Genomic DNA, 21,469 nt, shown 5'->3' on the forward strand with positions numbered 1-21,469 from the left:
TTTAGTAGTAAGACTTCGTAGAGAACCAAGTTCGACAAAATAAGCGCTCCCATAAAATCAACCATTACCTATTAAACTATTTTATATATTTTCAAATAAGAACGACTTTTTATTTAACTTCCAAACCAGAGTTAAGTTAAAATAACCTCAGTCAAAGTTCCCGAGTTATTTTACAACCATCACATCACACACATCGATCTCTGCAGATAGCTTTTTGGCAATCAGCTTAAAGTTTGAAATCGATCATGGAATTTGAAAACAGTTCCTAAATGTCAGGGAAAGTCAGTTAATTTGAAAATAGTTTCAAAAAGTCAGGGAATTTTAAAATAGTTCCAAAAAGTCCAGGAATTTGAAAATAGTTCCTAAATGTCAGGGAAAGTCAGTTAATTTGAAAATAGTTCCAAAAAGTCAGGGAAAGTCAGGGAATTTGAAAATAGTTCCTTAGTGTCAGGGAAAAGTCAGTTAATTAGAAAATAGTTCCAAAAAGTCAGGGAATTTGGAAATATTTAAAAAAAAGTCAGGTAAAAGTCAGGGAATTTGAAAATTAACCCAAAAATCAGGCCAACGATGTATTAAAAATACATTTTAAATATTTTGAAAGATTTTACTTCAAATCATTCATTTATTCTACAAAAATGGTCTGGAAAAACCCAGAAAAGTCAAGGAAATTCACCCCGGAAATTTTGTACAAACACTTACTCGTATTTTTCGAAAGATCATTTCAACCTAGATTTATACCAAAATAATTAAAAAAATGCAATTTTAAAAGGTATTACGTAATGTAATTTTTTAATATTTCTTAAATTTACTATTTAGTTAGTCGGTTTTGGAACTAAAGAAATCTTTGTCAACCAGAGTTGGACATTTAATAACCAGCACTTTTTAATGTTTCCCTTGATAAAATAACCTTTAGAAATGACTATTTCAAACTTCTCATATTTGAATGAAAAAAAAAAGATTGACGTTATTATATCTGTTATTAGTCATCGTAAAAAAGTATCAATTAAAAAAATCGACCTTAAGTCTAGATGTTGGTTAAAATTACAAAATATTTCCTTTTAAATATTTGGTTTTTTAATTAAATGTCAATACCTTTTTCCTATTTTAAAATTAAAAAACAAAAAGTGAAATAGTAGCTAAAATTACATTTATTTCGTGATACCTTTATAGTTAGAAACTGTAGGTTACACTCTCAAAATCTTTGGAGTTTCGCTCTTGACTAAACGGCTACAGTCACGTGGAACCAATTACAAACTTGGCCACTCGGAGAAATAGAAATCAAAAAGTCAATAGAGTTCTTATCACAAGAACAATGAATTATTGTTTGCTGAGAGTTTTTCAACTCAAAGAGAAATAATTTAAGCAAAATGTAAAGATTGAACTACATTTTGTGGCTGACATGTTTCAAATATTCACTACAAAATTTAAATAACGACCAATAAGCCATTTAATGCAAGTTAATAAAAATATTTAGAAAATTTAAGATTACACTGCTTTATGTAACTGACATGCTTGAAATATTAAAAATAAATTGGCAGAAAACCGAGACATTAAATTTTGATTTTGCTATAGCTTTTTCATTTTTGTTTGACAAAACAGATGGGTAGAACGTTTTGCAGTCTTTAAAAACAGGAATATAATACTTACTCCCTAAAACTAATTTAATTTTCTTGAAACTATTCTTTTTTGACGCTGGCCGACAATAGATGGAGACTTAAGTCCTTTAAGTTCGTAAAAACAGGAACTGAATGCATAATAGGTGAAGATGAACAAGAGGCGGTGGCGTTCGACGAGGAACAAGAGGCGGTTGCGTTCGATGAGGAAGACTGAGATTTAGCGATGGTTTTCTTTAAATTATTATCAATGCGTTCTAAGCGAATTGTGAAATCTTTACAAACCCGAATGGGGCTTTTATTTAAATCGACCCTTTTCGTTTGCTCATTAAGTAGCGAACGCAAAGTGAAACGTTTCTCAAGTTCTCCATCGTTGGTTGACTTGTGTCTTCTGGCATGATTGGCTAGATGTGAAGGGTGTACGAAACTTCGATCGCATTTGTTGCACTTAAAAGTTTTAGTTGTCTCGTTATTATGGACGCGCTTGTGCAGTGTCAAATTAGAACTTCTGCGAAAACATCTCTGACATATTTGGCATTTGTAAACCCTGTTTTTGGCCGTGTGACTGTTGAGGTGCGCCCTAAGTTTGGCGTGCTTCGTGGTCGAAAATTCGCAATGCGTACAGTTGTAGTACTTCATATCGCGGTGCGTAAATAAGCGATGGCTTCTGAAATCTTTAGGACGATCGAATTCCAAATTGCATTCTTGGCACCTTAGCTCTCTGTTCATCAGTTGGGTTTCGGCACTCGAAATAGTTGCTTTTTGACCTGGTGTGTCTAGTAATTCGTCGTCATGGTCCTGAAAATGAGAAAAAACAACGTTTTTTTTTAATAAATTGATTTTACAAACGTACTAGCAACAAAAAACTCACATCTAGGGAAGTAGGGTCCTTTTCAATTTTAATGTTTTCAGGTAAAATCCAATTATCTTGATTAATTAAATTAGTTTCAGATTTACCACCGTCCACATCGGTCTGACAATGAGCCGTCGTAGAGTTACATTTCGATACCTTCACAGGAGTGGTTAGTGACAAATGGTTATCAGGAGAGTCCTCATCTGAAATGAACAATGTACGAACGATATATATTTCACTGACCGGTCATATTTAAAAATATGCTTTAAAGGAAAAACTAAGAAAATAACCGCTGTAATATCAAGCTATATGATTTTAAATGTGATAAAATACGCGAAAATGAAGATTTGTCCATAATTAAAAGGGATAATATAGCTAAACCCTAAACAAATTTGAAGAAATTAAAAAACTTACTAATAACTCGTACCAATAATTCTTCGAGCAAACAAAAAACACGAATCTCGGAACAAATAGAACTTCGAGTAATAAACTACATAAAAACTAAATAAAATAGCCAGAAATTCCAACGGTAGACCGGTTTCGTTCTATTTGGAACTCATCAGTACCGTGCGGGAAATCTGGCTGGCGACTGTTATATCGAAAAGAGAAACTAAGCCTAAACATTAAAAATTTCAAAACGCGTTGCAAAGCAACGGAAAGCCGAATAGGGGGGAGTGTGGTGGAGATAAGTATATACGATTAAGTTGGTACGAGTTGTTAGTAAGTTTTTTAATTTCTTCAAATTTGTTTAGGGTTTAGCTATATTATCCCTTTTAATTATGGACTAATCTACTTTTTCGCGTATTTTATCACTTATTACATGATTTTAACAGTGTTATATATACTAAGCATCCCAATTACAATTTACCTTTCCATTTTCTTTTGAGCGTTTCCTGTGGTTCATCTTTCACAATTTTAGTAGCACGATCACTGTTATCTGACAAAGTGGCACAATTTGATAGAGACGCGCTTTTCTTTCCTTCAATTGTTTCAGGTTCGCTGTCATCACTGTCTTCCAAAATTGTAGGTGGTTTTTTGTGTCGAACTTGCAGGTGTTTGCTCAAACACGATTTGGTGTGGAAGATCCCTGGGCAGATGGGGCAATGCCGAGCTGTCTCGTGTTGGTAGACGCGCGTGTGTCTATTTAGATTGGACGCCGAGCTGAATTTCTTCCGGCAAACGGTGCAAAAGGAATGTTTGTCAAGGGACTTCTTGTGAAACTTACTCGTATGCTTTTTCAATGCCGACTCTTGGTCGAAAGATTTATCGCAAACTTCACAATTGAAAGGTTTATGGACTTGCTTGGCATCTTCCGCGTGGAATTTCTTTTTGCCTTTTTTCCGGCATTTGCTGCATTTTAATTTCATACCATTTTTTTTCTTCAAATTGATTCCGCAAACAGTACATTTTTTTCGTTTTTCGCTGTTGTGGCATTTTTTAACGTGATTCTGCAGCTTAAGTATTTTATTGTAGACCTTATGACAGATTCTACATTTAAATGATTTTACAGTGGTTTCGGACGAACTATTTGAAATTTTATTTCGGTTTTCTCGTGAAGGTGAAAGTGGTGATACAAGACTATCAGTCAAACTCCGTTTTCTGTCGCCTCTAGCGCCTTCTAGAAGAAATTGAAAAAAAAAACGATCATCAATATTAAGAATATCAAAAGTACGTCATATTTGACGTCATGTCCATTTTATGAAACACTAGCCTTTCAAACAAGGTAATTTGTTATTATAAAAGAAGGTGTGGTTGAAAACTAGATGTTATTGGTGCGGACCATTGAGTAACATTAGGAGATAAGATAATCAGAAATTATTCCATATCACTCTTGAGCGGCGCTAGCAGCAGGCAGAGGTAGATTGCTGCCTACTTGAGTATTAGTAGGAGCGTACAAATTTAAAAATAAGGGGCCTCCAAAATTAGTTCATAAGGGCCGCCAACTTTAGAAATTAAGGTTCTTCCAAATAGATAGATTAAATGACATTTCTTTCTCTGCAGCGCTTTAGTTAGCTTCTTTTGATTTCTAACTAAAACATTTCGTAAATAGGGGCCTACGACCTTGTTCGCCTACCTCAAGAAACATTCGGGCACCACCACTGCTCAGGACTGTAGAACGTACAAAGATTGTATTACTAAGATATTGTTGTAGATGCAGGACTAATTTTTCGATTTATATAACGCTCTAATTAGCCCAGAAAAGTCAACGACGATTCGGTATACCTGCCGTGTTATCTGTTGAATTACACTAAGTTGTCATTGGCTGTTTTTCGACCAATAGGAGTGAGAGCCGCTCTTCTCGTAGCGCGTGGGTTATTTCCGGTACTCATTAGTGGGGCGGGGCTTTAAGTGCTGCCACTGGCTGGTGCCTTGAAAGGTATAGCTATGTGTTCATGTGTGTAGAAGAATACATACATGGATAATGACGATATCGTAGTTCGAACGCCAGTGTGACCCAAACCACTTTAAAAATAAACTAGTTTGCGTATAAGACCACATTTCTAGCGTACACTCTTTCTCCCCGTGGATAGCTTAGGTCTCATAGAATACTTAGCGAATCGCAAGGGCTTATGGGTAACGTTTTGCTTCCCACATTGCCCACCCGAATTTACCCTAGAGCTATTCAACGTTTTTACACCGAGGTCAAACAGCCATTTTTATAAATATTCGTAAGATAAATTCTCACTTTTAGTTTTGTGATGTTTTTCACTGGTTCTGTTTGATAAAATGTTGTTAGATGCCTCTTTAATCATGGAAGATTCTGGAGTGGTGCCCTTTGGAAGAAAACTATCATTTGGCAGTACATCGCCGTGTAGTAGCGTCGATTCTTCCACATCATATCTTTCAACTGTGGCTTTTGCTTCACCTTCAGCGTTATCCATCAAAATATTAGGGCACTCTGTTGGGATATCCACATCAAGGTTAATATTTCCGGTTTCTACGTCAATTTCCGGTGAACCTAGTTTCGGCTTAATAAATGTGGATTCAATATCATCGACCAAATCAGTATCACTGGGCTCTGGTGAATCACGAGGCAAAGTTTCCGCATAAAGAGTGTCAAGCGTGCTTTCAGTGCCCGCCTGTTTCATAGCATCAACAAGCGAATCTTGAATCAAGAATTTCTGCAATATGTCATTTATGGGTACCAAATCGGGGATCTCAGTACCAACGTGGTGATTATCAATAGCGGAATCGCTTCTTTTTGATAAAAACTCGTTTATTTGTTCAAATTCTTGGTACATTGTACTTCCTTGACGGATATTACAGGACGTCAACGCTCTGTTTCTTTCCAATGAATCATGACGGATTAAGTTAGTAAAAGGTAACGGAACATGTGCGCTATTCTCATTCACAGATTTCTGTGATTCCATATTTACATTTACGATGAAGGGTTCTTTAGGAAGAGGTACAAGAAATTCCGGATTTATATTTTTACTCCTTTGCTGTTCTTCACTTAAAGATATTGAATTTGAATCACCTTCATTCGGTAATCTTTGAGATTCAATACTTGAATACGAACGCAACCTTTCGTCCGAATCTGAATTTGAAGTCGATAATTCCACATTCAAAGAGTGTTCCGCATTTGGGTTCAAAGAATTTTCATATTCTGTAGTAGCGTTTTTTCTAGCTCTGTCTTCGTTAACGGGAAGTGCTCTAACTGGAGAATGAGGCGAGGTTTCGGTTTCATCATGGATGGGGAAATGCGAATTCTCTTCTACTTGACCAGCAACTCCAGTACGTAGAGACAAATTTTTTGAAACATCGCTACTTGAGTTGTACAATAAATGACATTTCGGTCCGTTAAAGGACAAATTCGTATTTTCGTTCAATTGACTCCAAGCTACTACACGTTCATCCGCTACTTCGTTACTTGGAGGAAGGTGGTCTTCAAGATCGATGTTTCCTCTGAATGATGTCGGCAATTCTTGCCTGTCAAATGGGGAGTTGGAATTTGGCAATACATGACGTTCACCCGCTTCGTTTGTCAACGTCACAGTTTCTCTGAGATCATTACTTTCATGGAATATTTGGGGAAGGAAATAACGTAACCACACCTGAGCGTTTTCGTGGACTTTCTTAATGTGCTCTTGCAATTTTTCCGAGGATTTGAAGCGTTTTGATTTTTCACAAAAATCACACTTGTACGGCCTTAAATGAATAGTGTCGTGCTTGCGGAATTTCTGGTAGGTTTGGGTGGCAAAGTCACATTGAAGACATCTGAACGGGTATGGCTCTTTGTGTATAAATTGTCGATGTTCCGACCATTTCGATGGTAAAATAAATTCTTCGTTACAATCTCGACATAAGAACCTTGATCTATACGCGGTGACATTTATTTCTTGAGGTAAGGTTACTTCTCTTTCTGTATATTCAATTTCCATGCTTTTATAGTCGCGTGTGGTTCCAATAGCACGTTCTTCAGTACTCGTTGATGCGAAGGCATATTCCTCATCACCCGTTGATCCAACAGTCCCTACTTCACTATTCTCAGTTTGAAAGACACTTTTTTCAGTATTGTTTGTACCAAAGGCAGCTTCTTGAGTAATCTTTGTTGCAATGGCATATTCATTGGCACCCGTTGGTCCAACAGCACCTACTTTACTATTATCTGTTGCAAAGACACTTTCTTCAGAATAACTTGTACCAAAAGCGCCTTCTTCAGAACTCGTTGTTAAAATGGCATGTACGTCATTACTGCTTCTCATCGCTAGACCCTCTTTCCTTTTACTTCGAACTGGATCAGAATCTGTAAAATATTTAACTCACCTTAAAGCACTAAAACCTTGCAAATAACATGCCATTGTTCTATATGGAAGATGGAATTATCCAAGTAAAGCCCACCCTACAAAATTAAAAATTTGCATAAACAGGTGTATACTTACTTCTGAGAGGTTTAACGCTAGCTGCATTTAGGAGCGGATTCTCGTGCATCCGAGTGTGCTTGATCATGTGACTCTTGATGGGGAATCGAGCAAAGCAGATGCTGCAAATGTAGGGCTTCTCCTTGGTGTGAATTAGTCTTACGTGGTTTTGAAATGTGCCGTAACTCTTCCCTTGGAAAGGACACTCTTGGCATTGAAAAGATACGACATTGCCGTGAATTTTCAGCCGATGATTCGCCAGAAACTTAAGATGACCAAAGCGTCTATTAGGGCAGTCCCAGCAAAAGTAATCAACCGATTTTGAACCCGTCACCATTGATTCGACGCCAACCATACCAAGATCAACAGGAGAGCTTTCACCTAAAATAATAAAAAAAATCAAGGTGTTTATAATAATAACAATCCACGATCCACTAGGCTAATATCCGCGATCCACTAGGCTAATATCCGCGATCCACTAGGCTAATATCCGCGATCCACTAGGCTAATATCCGCGATCCACTAGGCTAATATCCGCGATCCACTAGGCTAATATCCGCGATCCACTAGGCTAATATCCGCGATCCACTAGGCTAATATCCGCGATCCACTAGGCTAATATCCGCGATCCACTAGGCTAATATCCGCGATCCACTAGGCTAATATCCGCGATCCACTAGGCTAATATCCGCGATCCACTAGGCTAATATCCGCGATCCACTAGGCTAATATCCGCGATCCACTAGGCTAATATCCGCGATCCACTAGGCTAATATCCGCGATCCACTAGGCTAATATCCGCGATCCACTAGGCTAATATCCGCGATCCACTAGGCTAATATCCGCGATCCACTAGGCTAATATCCGCGATCCACTAGGCTAATATCCGCGATCCACTAGGCTAATATCCGCGATCCACTAGGCTAATATCCGCGATCCACTAGGCTAATATCCGCGATCCACTAGGCTAATATCCGCGATCCACTAGGCTAATATCCGCGATCCACTAGGCTAATATCCGCGATCCACTAGGCTAATATCCGCGATCCACTAGGCTAATATCCGCGATCCACTAGGCTAATATCCGCGATCCACTAGGCTAATATCCGCGATCCACTAGGCTAATATCCGCGATCCACTAGGCTAATATCCGCGATCCACTAGGCTAATATCCGCGATCCACTAGGCTAATATCCGCGATCCACTAGGCTAATATCCGCGATCCACTAGGCTAATATCCGCGATCCACTAGGCTAATATCCGCGATCCACTAGGCTAATATCCGCGATCCACTAGGCTAATATCCGCGATCCACTAGGCTAATATCCGCGATCCACTAGGCTAATATCCGCGATCCACTAGGCTAATATCCGCGATCCACTAGGCTAATATCCGCGATCCACTAGGCTAATATCCGCGATCCACTAGGCTAATATCCGCGATCCACTAGGCTAATATCCGCGATCCACTAGGCTAATATCCGCGATCCACTAGGCTAATATCCGCGATCCACTGGGCTAATATCCGCGATCCACTGGGCTAATATCCGCGATCCACTGGGCTAATATCCGCGATCCACTGGGCTAATATCCGCGATCCACTGGGCTAATATCCGCGATCCACTAGGCTAATATCCGCGATCCACTAGGCTAATATCCGCGATCCACTAGGCTAATATCCGCGATCCACTAGGCTAATATCCGCGATCCACTAGGCTAATATCCGCGATCCACTAGGCTAATATCCGCGATCCACTAGGCTAATATCCGCGATCCACTAGGCTAATATCCGCGATCCACTAGGCTAATATCCGCGATCCACTAGGCTAATATCCGCGATCCACTAGGCTAATATCCGCGATCCACTAGGCTAATATCCGCGATCCACTAGGCTAATATCCGCGATCCACTAGGCTAATATCCGCGATCCACTAGGCTAATATCCGCGATCCACTAGGCTAATATCCGCGATCCACTAGGCTAATATCCGCGATCCACTAGGCTAATATCCGCGATCCACTAGGCTAATATCCGCGATCCACTAGGCTAATATCCGCGATCCACTAGGCTAATATCCGCGATCCACTAGGCTAATATCCGCGATCCACTAGGCTAATATCCGCGATCCACTAGGCTAATATCCGCGATCCACTAGGCTAATATCCGCGATCCACTAGGCTAATATCCGCGATCCACTAGGCTAATATCCGCGATCCACTAGGCTAATATCCGCGATCCACTAGGCTAATATCCGCGATCCACTAGGCTAATATCCGCGATCCACTAGGCTAATATCCGCGATCCACTAGGCTAATATCCGCGATCCACTAGGCTAATATCCGCGATCCACTAGGCTAATATCCGCGATCCACTAGGCTAATATCCGCGATCCACTAGGCTAATATCCGCGATCCACTAGGCTAATATCCGCGATCCACTAGGCTAATATCCGCGATCCACTAGGCTAATATCCGCGATCCACTAGGCTAATATCCGCGATCCACTAGGCTAATATCCGCGATCCACTAGGCTAATATCCGCGATCCACTAGGCTAATATCCGCGATCCACTAGGCTAATATCCGCGATCCACTAGGCTAATATCCGCGATCCACTAGGCTAATATCCGCGATCCACTAGGCTAATATCCGCGATCCACTAGGCTAATATCCGCGATCCACTAGGCTAATATCCGCGATCCACTAGGCTAATATCCGCGATCCACTAGGCTAATATCCGCGATCCACTAGGCTAATATCCGCGATCCACTAGGCTAATATCCGCGATCCACTAGGCTAATATCCGCGATCCACTAGGCTAATATCCGCGATCCACTAGGCTAATATCCGCGATCCACTAGGCTAATATCCGCGATCCACTAGGCTAATATCCGCGATCCACTAGGCTAATATCCGCGATCCACTAGGCTAATATCCGCGATCCACTAGGCTAATATCCGCGATCCACTAGGCTAATATCCGCGATCCACTAGGCTAATATCCGCGATCCACTAGGCTAATATCCGCGATCCACTAGGCTAATATCCGCGATCCACTAGGCTAATATCCGCGATCCACTAGGCTAATATCCGCGATCCACTAGGCTAATATCCGCGATCCACTAGGCTAATATCCGCGATCCACTAGGCTAATATCCGCGATCCACTAGGCTAATATCCGCGATCCACTAGGCTAATATCCGCGATCCACTAGGCTAATATCCGCGATCCACTAGGCTAATATCCGCGATCCACTAGGCTAATATCCGCGATCCACTAGGCTAATATCCGCGATCCACTAGGCTAATATCCGCGATCCACTAGGCTAATATCCGCGATCCACTAGGCTAATATCCGCGATCCACTAGGCTAATATCCGCGATCCACTGGGCTAATATCCGCGATCCACTGGGCTAATATCCGCGATCCACTGGGCTAATATCCGCGATCCACTGGGCTAATATCCGCGATCCACTGGGCTAATATCCGCGATCCACTAGGCTAATATCCGCGATCCACTAGGCTAATATCCGCGATCCACTAGGCTAATATCCGCGATCCACTAGGCTAATATCCGCGATCCACTAGGCTAATATCCGCGATCCACTAGGCTAATATCCGCGATCCACTAGGCTAATATCCGCGATCCACTAGGCTAATATCCGCGATCCACTAGGCTAATATCCGCGATCCACTAGGCTAATATCCGCGATCCACTAGGCTAATATCCGCGATCCACTAGGCTAATATCCGCGATCCACTAGGCTAATATCCGCGATCCACTAGGCTAATATCCGCGATCCACTAGGCTAATATCCGCGATCCACTAGGCTAATATCCGCGATCCACTAGGCTAATATCCGCGATCCACTAGGCTAATATCCGCGATCCACTAGGCTAATATCCGCGATCCACTAGGCTAATATCCGCGATCCACTAGGCTAATATCCGCGATCCACTAGGCTAATATCCGCGATCCACTGGGCTAATATCCGCGATCCACTGGGCTAATATCCGCGATCCACTGGGCTAATATCCGCGATCCACTGGGCTAATATCCGCGATCCACTGGGCTAATATCCGCGATCCACTAGGCTAATATCCGCGATCCACTAGGCTAATATCCGCGATCCACTAGGCTAATATCCGCGATCCACTAGGCTAATATCCGCGATCCACTAGGCTAATATCCGCGATCCACTAGGCTAATATCCGCGATCCACTAGGCTAATATCCGCGATCCACTAGGCTAATATCCGCGATCCACTAGGCTAATATCCGCGATCCACTAGGCTAATATCCGCGATCCACTAGGCTAATATCCGCGATCCACTGGGCTAATATCCGCGATCCACTGGGCTAATATCCGCGATCCACTGGGCTAATATCCGCGATCCACTGGGCTAATATCCGCGATCCACTGGGCTAATATCCGCGATCCACTAGGCTAATATCCGCGATCCACTAGGCTAATATCCGCGATCCACTAGGCTAATATCCGCGATCCACTAGGCTAATATCCGCGATCCACTAGGCTAATATCCGCGATCCACTAGGCTAATATCCGCGATCCACTAGGCTAATATCCGCGATCCACTAGGCTAATATCCGCGATCCACTAGGCTAATATCCGCGATCCACTAGGCTAATATCCGCGATCCACTAGGCTAATATCCGCGATCCACTAGGCTAATATCCGCGATCCACTAGGCTAATATCCGCGATCCACTAGGCTAATATCCGCGATCCACTAGGCTAATATCCGCGATCCACTAGGCTAATATCCGCGATCCACTAGGCTAATATCCGCGATCCACTAGGCTAATATCCGCGATCCACTGGGCTAATATCCGCGATCCACTGGGCTAATATCCGCGATCCACTGGGCTAATATCCGCGATCCACTGGGCTAATATCCGCGATCCACTGGGCTAATATCCGCGATCCACTAGGCTAATATCCGCGATCCACTAGGCTAATATCCGCGATCCACTAGGCTAATATCCGCGATCCACTAGGCTAATATCCGCGATCCACTAGGCTAATATCCGCGATCCACTAGGCTAATATCCGCGATCCACTAGGCTAATATCCGCGATCCACTAGGCTAATATCCGCGATCCACTAGGCTAATGTCCGCGATCCACTAGGCTAATATCCGCGATCCACTAGGCTAATATCCGCGACCTACTAGGCTAATATCCACGACCTACTAAGTTTGCTAAGAACAAACATGCATTTATCTCTAATATATTAAGATGAGTACATTTACATTTTAGGCTTCCCAAATTTGGGGTACTAACACCAATTTTTACTTTAATTAGATCGAATTAAGTATGAATAAACCAGGAGATGGCATTTAAAACATGTGGCCGTGGATTTCCTATTTCGATCTTTTTACGTCGTATGCCTCTTCCCCTTCTCTCTTCCACATGCACTACGCCGATTCCCGTCTTCTCTATCCCGTTCTCTTCGGTGTCATAGGCCTTTTCCCCTTCTCTCTCCCACATGCACTACGCCGTTTCCCGTCTTGTCTAACCCGTTCTCTTCGGTATCATAGGCCTTTTCCCCTTCTCTCTCCCACATGCACTACGCCGTTTCCCGTCTTCTCTATCCCGTTCTCTTCGGTGTCGTAGGCCTTTTCCCCTTCTCTCTCCCACATGCACTACGCCGTTTCCTTCCCCTTCTCATTGTCGTTCTCGGCCTCTCGCTTGCATTCCGCCGATTTCTTCTCCTTCTCTCTCCCACCTTCATGGGGCTGATTCCTTTCACGTTTTCCCCATTATCTTCCCCTTCTCTATCCTGCTCGTTCGTTCTCTTCGCCGTTGTCGGCCTCCACGCGGATTCCTTCTCCCACCGGTTTCGTCGCTTCGTTTTGTAGCCCTATCGCAAGAGGTACGTTCAATTCTATTTTTAACTTCATTTCCCTTAAAATAATTTCCAAAAAAAAAGATTACACGGAACCCTGCTTTTCTCATAGCCAACGCTATGTAGCCGGCTCTAGAGTTGGTAGTTCAAAATATCTCTACATTTTTGCTATAGATGAAAAAACCAAAAACTTAGTTTACCGAAATCGAAAAACTAAATTAAGTATACTAAAATACTATTGTTGAAAAATTACAAAAAAAACTTTCACATAACAATACTTATATCACAAGTAGCTATATTTACCCGGGAAATACCGGGAACCCCATGTAGTACTCTTTATAATTGGAGGTTTAGCTACTATGGTCGGATTTGGTTCCTTAGGCGTAATTTTCTCATAAGGCGCTTTGAAGTAAGTGGTTTTTGGATTTTTTTTTATATTTATTGCGCGCGGCTAGTCCGACTATTGAATAACCCACCATTGCCAGTAATACGAAGTACGAATAAGTTGACTTACCAACAGAAATTGTGTTATTTATAGAAGACCTCTGACGACTTTTGGAATTACCAATCACATCTTCGTTGCTACAAACACTATTTTCCAAAGATGCGTATTTTCGAGCAGTATATATTTCTTGGTTCTGAGTATTTTCGAAGGGTGAAGGCAGACTCGAAACGCATTGTGTGGAACCTTGGGCAGATATGTTTAAATATTTTCCCATGGTTGGAATTTTAGGTGCGGTATAGTTGGTCAGGTTATCCAGCGATGGTAAAGGAATTGTCCTATGTAGTTGATCATCGTTCATTTTTTTTATCGCTAAATTCATAGGTTGTAAATTCGACTCTTGACTTGGCTGAGTATCTTTCACAAAATTGCGCCATGATTCAGTTAATTCCGCGAAATTAGTGGCGCCGTCCTTGCCTGGAATCTCAACGACAGTGTTTTCGTTTGGTACAATAGAGCGCTTACCGGAAACCCCCGGTTTCATCATCGAAACGCATTCGGGATCCGTTGATGAAGAATAAGAAAACGAACTACTTAGAGCTGGAGTTTTGGCTGTATTCCAAATACCTAATGTAGAGTCAAGTGGCAAAGTATGTTCGTATTTTGCGCGATCTTCCGAGGAATGAGAGGCGTAATGCTCGTTCAAAAGAAACAAGTTCTGGAATTTCCGACAGCAAATTCCACAATGACACGGGATATCGTGGGACATCGCGTGTTTGCTAAAAGAAGAATCACTGCAGTATCTATTTTTGCATATCTTGCACTGTATTTCGGCCACGAGATAATGAATCGGAAAGTGATCGGTCCACGATTTCGAATCTTTAAACTTCCCCGGGCATCTATCGCACAGATAGAGATCCGTATCTCCATTCAGGTGAAGATACAGATGGTTGGCCATCACTGATGTCCGATCGGAAATGAAATCGCAGAGTTCGCAGTGATATTTCGCCGAGTCAACGTGGTCCGCACGCATGTGCGCGATGAACATTTCAGATTTTTCGAACACCATGTCGCAGAGTTCACATTCGTAATGCGAATGTACGATTGCGAAAGGGATGACCTTATTCTTGATCATTAGGACATCCTGCTCGCTCCACGATGAGTCAACAGAGATCTTAGCAACGGTTGTGGAAGATGTTCCTGCACTGGGAAATTCGACTTCGTGTTCAATCTCTGAAACGAAAATAGAGAAAAATACGAAATTAGTTTAGGCGATTTAAGAAATCTAATTGCAAATCTCTAGTATATATACGTTAAACACGAACGTTTCTATTTGAAGAACACTTAAGTGGTGTTGCACAATAAAAATCTTTATCTATCTAAATAAGGTCTCATCGAAATTTTATAGCGTAATGTTTCACTAATCTGAAGTTATTTGTGTTGATTCAGTTATTAAAAATACTCAAAATAATCAACTGTCAACCAGTGAAATGGGATCGTCAAGAGAATATTTCGTTCGATTAAACTAGCTCACTCTATATGTAAATAGAGCAATAAATGAGGAAACTCAAATAATTATGCGACATCGTTGTTAGACGTTTGTATCATTTCAAGTCTTCGTCGAAACATGTATTTAATAATCGAACGAAGGGAAAACCGACTGGAGATATTGTACGAAAAATAATTCCAGGGATAAAAACTAATCGAAGATAACGAATGAAAAAAATCGTTCGAGATTGTCGTACGAATAACTAATTTGAACTCCAAACTGAATTGCAATTCATGAACGCAAATTGTAATAGGCACTTCGAAATAGTAATGGCAAGAGAGCATAAAATGCACAAGGACCGCAATCACAGAAACTACATTGATCAAGATCATCAAACGAAAGCTGTTTAGGAACATCGACATCGTGAGAAATATCAGTCGATATCACCAAACGAAAAATGGAACAAGACGCACCAAAATAAAAATGTATAAGGTGTCATCGCACGATGAATAGATCTGGTTAACCAAATAGAAAATATATTTGGATCAACGAGCGAAAAATTAATCGATATGAACGATTGAATAATGGATTTGGATCATTAGAACGATAAATATACCGTGATCACTGAACAAAGAAAACATTGGGTTCCTCGAACAGAGAAATAGATCTGGATTATCGAAGTAGAAATGGGTCTGGATTATGGAAGTAGAAATGGGTCGAGATTATCGATCGATTATAGATCTGGATTATCGATCGATTTAAGATCTGGATTATCGATCGATTTAAGATCTGGATTATCGATCGATTATAGATCTGGATTATCGATCGATTATAGATCTGGATTATCGATCGATTATAGATCTGGATTATCGATCGATTATAGATCTGGATTATCGATCGATTATAGATCTGGATTATCGATCGATTATAGATCTGGATTATCGATCGATTATAGATCTGGATTATCGATCGATTATAGATCTGGATTATCGATCGATTATAGATCTGGATTATCGATCGATTATAGATCTGGATTATCGATCGATTATAGATCTGGATTATCGATCGATTATAGATCTGGATTATCGATCGATTATAGATCTGGATTATCGATCGATTATAGATCTGGATTATCGATCGATTATAGATCTGGATTATCGATCGATTATAGATCTGGATTATCGATCGATTATAGATCTGGATTATCGATCGATTATAGATCTGGATTATCGATCGATTATAGATCTGGATTATCGATCGATTATAGATCTGGATTATCGATCGATTATAGATCTGGATTATCGATCGATTATAGATCTGGATTATCGATCGATTATAGATCTGGATTATCGATCGATTATAGATCTGGATTATCGATCGATTATAGATCTGGATTATCGATCGATTATAGATCTGGATTATCGATCGATTATAGATCTGGATTATCGATCGATTATAGATCTGGATTATCGATCGATTATAGATCTGGATTATCGATCGATTATAGATCTGGATTATCGATCGATTATAGAACTGAATTATCAAACGAGGAATACATGAGGATTATCGATCGATAAATACATGATAATTATCGAACGATAAATACATGATAATTATCGAACGATAAATACATGAGAATTATCGAACGATAAATACATGAGAATTATCGAACAATAAATACATGAGAATTATCGATCAATAAATAAATCTGAATTATCGAACAATAAATAAATCTGAATTATCGAACAATAAATACATCTGAATTATCGAACGATAAATACATGAGAATTATCGAACGATAAATACATGAGAATTATCGAACGATAAATACATGAGAATTATCGAACGATAAATACATGAGAATTATCGAACGATAAATACATCTGAATTATCGAACGATAAATACATCTGAATTATCGAACGATAAATACATCTGAATTATCGAACGATAAATACATCTGAATTATCGAACGATAAATAAATCTGAATTATCGAACGATAAATACATCTGAATTATCGAACGATAAATACATCTGAATTATCGAACGATAAATACATCTGAATTATCGAACGATAAATACATCTGAATTATCGAACGATAAATACATCTGAATTATCGAACGATAAATACATCTGAATTATCGAACGATAAATACATCTGAATTATCGAACGATAAATACATCTGAATTATCGAACGATAAATACATCTGAATTATCGAACGATAAATACATCTGAATTATCGAACGATAAATACATCTGAATTATCGAACGATAAATACATCTGAATTATCGAACGATAAATACATCTGAATTATCGAACGATAAATACATCTGAATTATCGAACGATAAATACATCTGAATTATCGAACGATAAATACATCTGAATTATCGAACGATAAATACATCTGAATTATCGAACGATAAATACATCTGAATTATCGAACGATAAATACATCTGAATTATCGAACGATAAATACATCTGAATTATCGAACGATAAATACATCTGAATTATCGAACGATAAATACATCTGAATTATCGAACGATAAATACATCTGAATTATCGAACGATAAATACATCTGAATTATCGAACGATAAATACATCTGAATTATCGAACGATAAATACATCTGAATTATCGAACGATAAATACATCTGAATTATCGAACGATAAATACATCTGAATTATCGAACGATAAATACATCTGAATTATCGAACGATAAATACATCTGGATTATCGAACGATTCGGGATCCTTCATCGTGAAACGATTCGCGATCCTCCATCGTGAAACGATTCGGGATCCTCCATCGTAAAACGATTCGGGATCCTCCATCGTAAAACGATTCTTGATCCTCTATCGAAAAACGGTTCGGGATCCTCCATCGAAAACCTGTTCGGGATCCTCCATCGAAAACCTGTTCGGGATCCTCCATCGAAAACCTGTTCGGGATCCTCCATCCAAAACCTGTTCGGGATCCTCCATCCAAAACCTGTTCGGGATCCTCCATCCAAAACCTGTTCGGGATCCTCCATCCAAAACCTGTTCGGGATCCTCCATCCAAAACCTGTTCGGGATCCTCCATCCAAAACCTGTTCGGGATCCTCCATCCAAAACCTGTTCGGGATCCTCCATCCAAAACCTGTTCGGGATCCTCCATCCAAAACCTGTTCGGGATCCTCCATCCAAAACCTGTTCGGGATCCTCCATCCAAAAACTGTTCGGGATCCTCCATCCAAAAACTGTTCGGGAACCTCCATCCAAAAACTGTTCGGGATACTCGATCGAAAAACTGTTCGGGATACTCGATCGAAAAACTGTTCGGGATACTCGATCGAAAAACTGTTCGGGATACTCGATCGAAAAACTGTTCGGGATACTCGATCGAAAAACTGTTCGGGATACTCGATCGAAAAACTGTTCGGGATACTCGATCGAAAAACTGTTCGGGATACTCGATCGAAAAACTGTTCGGGATACTCGATCGAAAAACTGTTCGGGATACTCGATCGAAAAACTGTTCGGGATACTCGATCGAAAAACTGTTCGGGATACTCGATCGAAAAACTGTTCGGGATACTCGATCGAAAAACTGTTCGGGATACTCGATCGAAAAACTATTCGGGATACTCGATCGAAAAACTATTCGGGATATTCGATCGAAAAACTGTTCGGGATACTCGATCGAAAAACTGTTCGGGATACTCGATCGAAAAACTGTTCGGGATACTCGATCGAAAAACTGTTCGGGATACTCGATCGAAAAACTGTTCGGGATACTCGATCGAAAAACTATTCGGGATACTCGATCGAAAAACTATTCGGAATACTCCATCGCAAAACTGTTCGGGATACTCGATCGAAAAACTATTCGGGATACTCGATCGAAAAACTATTCGGGATACTCGATCGAAAAACTGTTCGGGATACTCGATCGAAAAACTGTTCGGGATACTCGATCGAAAAACTGTTCGGGATACTCGATCGAAAAATGTATCGGCATCATCGAACGAAAAATAAATTGGGATCTTAGAGTCAGAAATAAGTCGAGTTCCTTCACCCAAAAAAGAACCCGGATTACCCATCGAAAAATGGTTCGGGATCCGAGGTTCATGTAATAATGGTTGCCAATAATCGGAACATGGATCAAGATCAAAGAACGAAAAGGGTAGAAGTAATCGATCTAAAAATGGACTTAGGATTTACAATATCAACAATTGAAAACATAACTGATAAAAAGGAATATCGATAATTAAAAATGAATGGGATTCGTCGAACTATCAAACGGAACATCAGACTCAGAGCAAAGAAAAATGTAAATCAAAAAAGTAAAATCATCAGCGTTCGTCAAATGTATTTTTTGTTTATCGTAAGGGGTAAAATCCGAATTGTACACGACGATGGTAAACGAGACTGTTCTTCGGGAGATGGAAAACAGGATCATAATCGGAACTAATTAATGTATTTAAAAAAATGCAAATGTTCCTGAATAAGATAAGATATAGCAATTCAAATTTGTATTGCAATAAAATCGAAGAACACAGTTGACAAACAAGCATCGACCATGAAGCAAAATACTGGAAGCAAACACTTACACAATATGCCGGGTATCGATCGAATTGAAAATCGTAAGACAATTACGCGGAGGATAAAAAAACACAACGAAGTAGAAATGCGAATAAAATCGTAAACACCATCATGTTTAAAGGTCTTAACATTAAAGAAAGATGTGGGAGATTGCAAACATCAAAACCATTTAACGGTCGCAAAAAAGAGCACTACCAAAAAGTAGTGGCTATGATTATTAAACGAAACTTGAATTTTTCTTACGAATTTTTTTGTCAAAACCACCTTTTTCGGTGGTCTTAGCATATGGCACAATATATAAATAAATACATAGCAAAATAGAAACCGTTGTTAACTGTGAATTATCTAAAAACTCTGGTTTTAACTGATCTATCAAATACACAATAAATTCATCGAAAATTTTTAAAATATAAATCCAATATTTTGGTCGCACAGTACCGGCTTGGAGGAAGGGTAATCATTTTTAGAGTTAGATCTCATATTGTAAACAATAGACGTTTGGTGTATCATTGACGTGGCTTAATATTCTAACTTACCAAGTATTGATTGGATTGTTGTGGTGCTATTTTCATTGTCTACATTCAAAGATTTGTCAGTAGTAAAATTCGGCTCAAGGCTATAAGCTGAATTAACATTACAATCTCTAGATGACAATAAATTTTGAACTTCTTCAGTATTAAACGAGTTTTGTTTAATTTCATTACCCGTATCGCAAGATACGTCTATAATAAGTTTAGACGATTCTTCATCTTCACTCGATACGGTGCTGCAAGACGAAATAAGGCTTTCGTTTGTTACGGGAGGTGAATTATTTGAAATAGTTGGCAGGGAAAAAGGTGTAGCTACGTTCAATGCGTTCTGATTTACATCGAGAGACGGCATGTTCCTATTATCATCGCGGTTCGGTACATTTATATTACTAGCAATTTGGTAATCCTTTTGAATGTCATTACAGCATGAAGAGTTCGACTTATCTTTATTTTGCTGTTGATGGTCACTTGTCACGTTTACCTTATGACCTACCGAAGGTATTGTCTTATTTTTATGATCCAATGTCAATTTATGATTGTCAAGGGAGAAAGGCACCTCGAGATATTCCAGGGAACTAGGCACCTCGCGATATTCCAGGGAACTAGGCACCTCGCGATATTCCAGGGAACTAGGCACCTCGCGATATTCCAGGGAACTAGGCACCTCGAGATATTCCAGGGTACCAGGCACCTCGAGATTTCCAAGGGAACCCGGCACCTCGAGATTTCCAAGGGAACCCGGCACCTCGAGATTTCCAAGGGAACCCGGCACCTCGAGATTTTCAAGGGAACCCGGCACCTCGAGATTTCCAAGGGAACCCGGCACCTCGAGATTTCCAAGGGAACCCGGCACCTCGAGATTTCCAAGGGAACCCGGCACCTCGAGATTTCCAAGGGAACCCGGCACCTCCGGATTTCCAAGGGAACCCGGCACCTCGAGATTTCCAAGGGAACCCGGCACCTCCGGATTTCCAAGGGAACCAGGCACCTCGGGATTTCCAAGGGAACCAGGCACCTCGTGATTTCCAAGGGAACCAGGCACCTCGTGATTTCCAAGGGAACCAGGCACCTCGTGATTTCCAAGGGAACCAGGCACCTCGTGATTTCCAAGGGAACCAGGCATATCGTGATTTTCAGTAGATAATGGCATATCGTGATTTTCAGTAGATAATGGCATATCGTGATTTTCAGTAGATAATGGCATATCGTGATTTTCAGTAGGTAA

General features: G+C 40.4%; 1 protein-coding gene across 1 annotated transcript; it reads right to left on the reverse strand.

Annotated features, from left to right (window-relative positions):
• Positions 1-1,674: 1,674 nt before the first annotated feature.
• Positions 1,675-21,455, reverse strand: LOC149961051 (uncharacterized). Its single transcript, XM_090174919.1, has 7 exons — positions 21,233-21,455; positions 20,251-20,827; positions 13,707-14,867; positions 7,350-7,709; positions 3,335-4,084; positions 2,485-2,669; positions 1,675-2,411 (listed from the first exon to the last, which is right to left on the reverse strand). The coding sequence occupies exons 1-7, from the start codon at positions 21,446-21,448 to the stop codon at positions 1,677-1,679; spliced, it is 3,984 nt and encodes a 1,327-aa protein (XP_090031045.1). The 5' UTR covers positions 21,449-21,455; the 3' UTR covers positions 1,675-1,676.
• Positions 21,456-21,469: the final 14 nt, after the last annotated feature.

The sequence above is a fragment of the Leiobunum rupestre genome, chromosome 1, assembly GCF_980474605.1.
Source record: "Leiobunum rupestre chromosome 1, qqLeiRupe1.1.hap1, whole genome shotgun sequence".
Classification (NCBI taxonomy): Eukaryota; Metazoa; Arthropoda; class Arachnida; order Opiliones; family Sclerosomatidae; genus Leiobunum; species Leiobunum rupestre.

Excerpts from the sequence above, each read along its gene's own strand:
- LOC149961051 (XM_090174919.1), bottom strand. The coding sequence starts at position 21,448 with ATGCCATTATCTACTGAAAATCACGATATGCCATTATCTACTGAAAAT. Across the intron at positions 4,085-7,349 it reads TAGCGTTAAACCTCTCAGAA|AAGGCGCTAGAGGCGACAGA; the intron begins GTAAGTATACAC and ends AATTTCTTCTAG. Across the intron at positions 2,412-2,484 it reads AGGACCCTACTTCCCTAGAT|GACCATGACGACGAATTACT; the intron begins GTGAGTTTTTTG and ends TCTCATTTTCAG.